This window comes from Limulus polyphemus, unplaced genomic scaffold, assembly GCF_000517525.1.
Source record: "Limulus polyphemus unplaced genomic scaffold, Limulus_polyphemus-2.1.2 Scaffold187, whole genome shotgun sequence".
Taxonomy (NCBI): Eukaryota; Metazoa; Arthropoda; class Merostomata; order Xiphosura; family Limulidae; genus Limulus; species Limulus polyphemus.
The window spans coordinates 267,199-273,214 of NW_013665797.1; the positions used below are offsets into that span (position 1 = coordinate 267,199).

Below are 6,016 nucleotides of genomic sequence, written 5' to 3' on the forward strand. Positions count from 1 at the left end.
CAACGAATAGTGGGATTGACCGTCACGTTATAACGCCACCACAGCTGAAAGGGAGAGCATGTTTGGTGGGACGGGGATTCGAACCCGCGACCCTCAGATTGCGAGTCGAGTGCCCTAACCACCTGGCCATGCCGGGCTTTTTCGTTGGTAAAAGATTAGCCCAATAGTTGGCGGTGTTGACTAGCTGCCTTCCCTCTATCCGTCACTAACACATTCTCTCTCTCTCTCTCGTTATTACATACACATTATATATATATATATATATATATAATCTTTCGTACATTAGAAAGGTATCTAACACAGCTGAAGAAGAAATTATATAGAGATTTTTTTTTGCGAAAATACATTTGTATGCCTGTGAATATACATGTATGTCCAATTTCATTTTTTCAGAAAGTGTTGTCGTTTTGTTTTATTTTCACGACTTTCATCTGGCTGTTGTCTAATTATTGTGAGAAAGTTTTAACGAACTTCGCTTTGTTTCTTTTTTTTCTGGTTAACCGAAGTTTGCAGCTTCGGCCGCTCCCTGTGCTACAAATGTAACTGGAGAAGTTAGGGAACTGCGATGATGTAGCTCTTACATCATAATAAGTTTGTTTCAGAATTTTTGCGCAAAGCTGAACAATGGCTATCTGTGCACAGCCGTCCCTAATATTGAACTGTAGGAAAGGCAGTTAGTCAGCAGCACTCATCACCTTTTCTTGAGCTACTCTTGTTTGATCGTCAGTAGTACTCAACACCTTCTCTTGAGCTACTCTTGTTTGATCGTCAGCAGTACTCATCACCTTCTCTTGAGCTACTCTTGTTTGATCGTCAGCAGTACTCAACACCTTCTCTTGAGCTACTCTTGTTTGATCGTCAGCAGTACTCAACACCTTCTCTTGAGCTACTCTTGTTTGATCGTCAGTAGTACTCAACACCTTCTCTTGAGCTACTCTTGTTTGATCGAATAGTGAGATTAATGTTAGAGTGCATCCACGCTCCCAAAGTGCGGAGCACGGTTTTTTTACGGCAACGGGTTGTGAGCCATGAATCCTCGGATTCATAATTCAGACATACTAACTACCTGGCCATGTCTGGCATTCTTGTTTTATAATTGGGCCTTAAACATTTCAGAAAAGGAGGAAGGAAGTCAACACCAGTACATCCCAGTATCAAATCCTCCTTTTTAAAGGAAGTCAACAGCAGTACATCCCAGTAACAAATTCCCCTTTTTAAAGGAAGTCAACGCTAGTACATTTCATTATTAAATCCCCCTTTTTAAAGGAAGTCAACGCCAGTACATTTTTTTATTAAATCCTCTGTTTTATAGGAAGTCAACACCGGTATATCCAAACATTAACTAGCCCGTTTTAAATAATGTGACATAGACGAGGGGCTTTACCAACTGCCTGTTTGTTTTGAATGTTCATGAAAAGTTGTACAAGGGGTATCTGTGCTAGCTGTCCCTCATTTCGAACTTATGGACTAAAGGGAACGCAACTAGTCAGCAGCACCCACCGTCACTCTATAAAATATCTGGATTTGACCCCACAGCCTTAACACGCAAGCGCGATTTTGCAGAAATTAGACGCGAACCGTGGACCCTATGATTCATAGTCCGACACATTTAATAACGGCTTTTGTAAGTTAAATCATTATATTCTGGTTGTAAAGCCCCCAGTGGCACAGCGGTATGTCTGCGGACTTACAACACTGGAATCCGGGTTTCGATATCCGTGGTGGGCAGAGTACAGATAGCCCATTGTGTAGCTTTGTGCTTAATTACAAACAAACAAACTGATTGTAAAATACTTTGTAACAGTTTTGCCTTTTAAAAATTTGCTAGGGAGTTAGCCCTTTAACTAAGATGACCAGATTAGATTTCTAGAGATGCAAAAAAATGGGTTCAAAATATATATCCCCAAACTCCTTGGAAACCACATCAAAACATATAACAGATAAGTGAGTGTTGCTTTTTATTAATTCAATCAGGCGTGAGAAGTTTCGCTTATTTTTCTATAAAGGCTGACAATACGATTGGAAGTAGGTGGATTATTCCTAATCAAACACGGTGGGGACGAGATTTAAGTGGATCTACATCCCAGATCTAAAGGACATATGCCTTATAATGCGAACGTCGAAGCATTTTGTCCAAACAACTATTCAAAATAGACAACAACAAAAAATCTTAAACTTACGGGTCATTCTGAATACGGTGTATCTTCACTTCATTTTCCGTGAAATCGGTGTGAAATAAACCAGGAGATGTCGTTATTGTTAAGAGAATAAAGAAGGTGGAAATCATCCTTGATAGCTTTCACTGTAAAAATAAGAAACAGATTAGTGAAATCAATAAATTATGCAGAGCACATTCGAAATGATTGCTAACTTTATATTAAAAATATCTATCAAGTAAACCTTTAATCTATATTTACTCCCACTGAATATCAAGAGTCTTTTCCATTGTTTCGGTTTCTAGATAAAATTCAACGAACAGTAATTTAATTTTAATTTAAGAAATGTATAAGGTTCTACAATATTTTTCACAACTTATGAGCAGTTCATGTTTCATATGCCTGGTTCTGGTGAAAGATCACGTTGCATACGTCAGGTTCTGGTCAAAGATCGTGTTTTATACGTCAGGTTCTTGTCAAAGATCGTGTTTTATACGTCAGATTCTTGTCAAAGATCGTGTTTTATACGTCAGATTCTGGTCGAAGGCGGTTCTGAACTACAACAGCTCTATTCAGATAAACATAGAACGACTCTGATGCGAGAATTCAATGAGTAGAGAGAACCTGAATGAGGAGACTTGGAGCTATTTTTAGGAGTGAAAGAACTACATTGTGTAACTGCCACAGGAACACGGAACGTCACTTTGAGAAAGGTTGTAGTTGTTTTCTAAAAATGTTTGTGACCTCGTCTTCTTTAGTACAAATAAATGTTTAAAGTGTTGAGCAGGAAGAAGAACTATGTTATGTCTTATAGTTATTGATTTTAACCATATTTTGTCACGCATACAGCAGTTATTTTTATATTCACTTTCCCAAAGAGGCTATTTCAACTAATTATTATACATAAAAAATCTAGCTTATCTGGATCAAAAGGGATATCTTCTATATAATATAGCGTTAGATAATGAACCAATATCGTTGAGTCTTTTTCATACACATGCATGTCATGTTTTTGTTTGGATGAAACTTTATTTTCTGTGAAAAACCGAACTTTCAAGTTATACATTTTATAGCTTTCCATTAAATAATTATATATATATATAGGTACAGCCTTGTATAAAACGTTAACCTCATGCCCCTCTTCAACAGAATCTGACCAATAGGGTACCATTTAACAAAAAGGAGTGTGGTCATCGGTCATTAGGGAGAAAACTCCTGTATAGAGTTAGCCCAAACGGTACCTGGATATTTATCAGGTATAAGTGGTTAACACAAGCCAGTAATGGGATATTTGCCAGGTATAGGTGATTAACACAAGCCGGTATTAGTATATTTACCATGTATAGGTGATTAACACAAGCCGGTATCAGTATATTTACCATGTATAGGTGATTAACACAAGTCGGTATTAGTATATTTACCATGTATAGGTGATTAACACAAGCCGGTATCGGTATATTTACCAGGTATAATTGATTAACACAAACCGCTATCGGGCTATTTACCTGTTGTAGGTGATTAACACAAACCGGTAGCGGGATATTTACCTGTTGTAGGGGATTAACACAAATCGCTATCGGGCTATTTACTAGGTATAATTGATTAACACAAACCGGTAGCGGGATATTTACCTGTTATAGGTGATTAACACAAACCGGTAGCGGGATATTTACCTGTTATAGGTGATTAACACAAACCGGTAGCGGGATATTTACCTGTTATAGGTGATTAACACAAACCGGTAGCGGGATATTTGTTTGTTTGTTTTGAATTTCGCGCAAAGCTACACGAGGGCTATCTGCGCTAGCCGTCCCTAATTTAGCAGTGTAAGACTAGAGGGAAGGCAGCTAGTCATCACCACCCACCGCCAACTCTTGGGCTACTCTTTTACCAACGAATAGTAGGATTGACCGTCACATTATAACGCCCTCACGGCTGAAAGGGCGAGCATGTTTGGTGGGATGGGGATGCGAACCCGAGACCCGCAGATTGCGAGTCGAACGTCCTAACCACCTGGCCATGAGCGGTATATTTACCTGTTGTAGGTGATTAATACAAACCGGTAGCGGGATATCTACCTGTTATAGGTGATTAACACAAACCGGTAGCGAGATATTTACCTGTTATAGGTGATTAACACAAACCGGTAGCGGGATATGTACCTGTTACAGGTGATTAACACAAACCGGTAGCGTACGATTGAATAAATTCGGATAAATGATTGTTTTAAAAAGGTGAAAAAACTGAAAGTTAGCTTAGGTATAAATTAACTTTCTTTATGCACTTCGTTCTAAATGGTCTGGATAAAGAAGCCAGCGAACTACGTTTTACTGCAACGAACATCAGAGTGGATACGACAGCGAAGTCGTACCTCGAAGTCTGGATATTGCAACCCATTAAAGTTTTTTCTTTTAAGTTACAGAGAGCTTGGGTTCGGCAGTTTAGCAAACTAATCGTGATATTAATAGAATTTGAATACAGCACTCTTGTGAACTGATGTTTTACAGTAACAAACTAGTTGTATTTTTATCCATTCTATTATATCTACGGAATAGAGAATTAAAGTGGTAAAAAAGACAGTTTAGATTTTTTTAACATACTACTTTAAACTCTCTGAAAATGTTTGCAAATACAATACAATTTTCTGTAGACAGTAAGGTATTTGGCATTCTTACATTATAGAGCGTTACCCTAGGTTTGGAAAAATACAGCACTAGTTGGATTTTAGAAGCAAACAAGAGGATTTAAAACTGGTGCAATACGGTAACACGCCATCTGTTCTTGGGAGGAAAAAAAAAGTCTAAACTTTTGTAGTTTAATAAGCTCTGTGGGACGCGTCTTTATATAGAAAACAGTAACAAAATGTCGTCCAGAATCCCCCTCTCTCGGGCTATTGTGCAGTCCCCATTTCATAAACACAAAAGACCAGAAATATCAAAACACAACCAAAGTGAGTTTTGTATGGTCTAAACCAGCACCTGGTAGGCTTAATGCACTCTCAGTTCAGAATCTGTACTTGTTAGTTTATGTTATGAGAACAGTACTTGTGATAATAACAGTCAAATACGTCCGATCTACAGACTTTATTTTCGTCCCCAAAGCGTTGTAGAATCAGAGTTAATTGTTAAACTTAACGCTATATAATCTTTTCATGAAGAACACAAACAGATAGTTAAATCTGATATACAGAAACAAATAGAAAGTTAAATCCTGCTATTTCTATATTTCTTAGCCGTTAGTGTGTCGGGAATGAAGGTCCAAGGTTTGCACCGCGATGCCGCTGAAAATGTTCCGTACTTTCATTTCTGGATGCATTACAAGAGTGAGAGACATTTCCGTTTTTCTGTTCAAGTCATACAAAGCTCTTATGGTGACTGGTGCTATTGACTAGCTGCCTTTTCGCTCTCTCTCTCTCTGGTCAATAGCTCATCATTAGGGACTGCTACACCTAAACGCTAGTGACATCTGGCCTGACCGTTTAGCCCATGTGCTCATATGATGCTGCTCAGATTGAAAATACTAATACCACACTGTTTATTTCACTACCCTGATTTTGTTAAACATCACAGAGTAAACACAACGAAAAGTTGCAAATTATATTTCCAAACATAAAGTTCACTATAACAGTGTTGCCTTATCATAACACTATATGTACGTATTTGAGCTATCATCGTGTTGCCTTATCATAAAACTATATGTACGTATTTGAGCTATCATCGTGTTGCCTTATCATAAAACTATATGTACATATTTGAGCTATCATCGTGTTGCCTTATCATAACACTATATGTACATATTTGAGCTATCACCGTGTTGCCTTATCATAAAACTATATGTACATATTTGAGCTATCATCGTGT

General features: G+C 37.9%; 1 protein-coding gene across 1 annotated transcript in view; it reads right to left on the reverse strand.

Annotated features, from left to right (window-relative positions):
* The window catches only part of LOC106478175 (CD109 antigen-like), a 138,544-nt gene that overhangs the window by 68,298 nt on the left and 64,230 nt on the right, over nt 1–6,016 (reverse strand). Inside the window, exon 2 of the mRNA XM_022381721.1 lies at nt 2,181–2,302. Within this exon, the coding sequence (XP_022237429.1) occupies nt 2,181–2,287 (107 nt within the window). The 5' untranslated portion in view covers nt 2,288–2,302. The remainder of the gene's footprint in view (nt 1–2,180; nt 2,303–6,016) is intronic.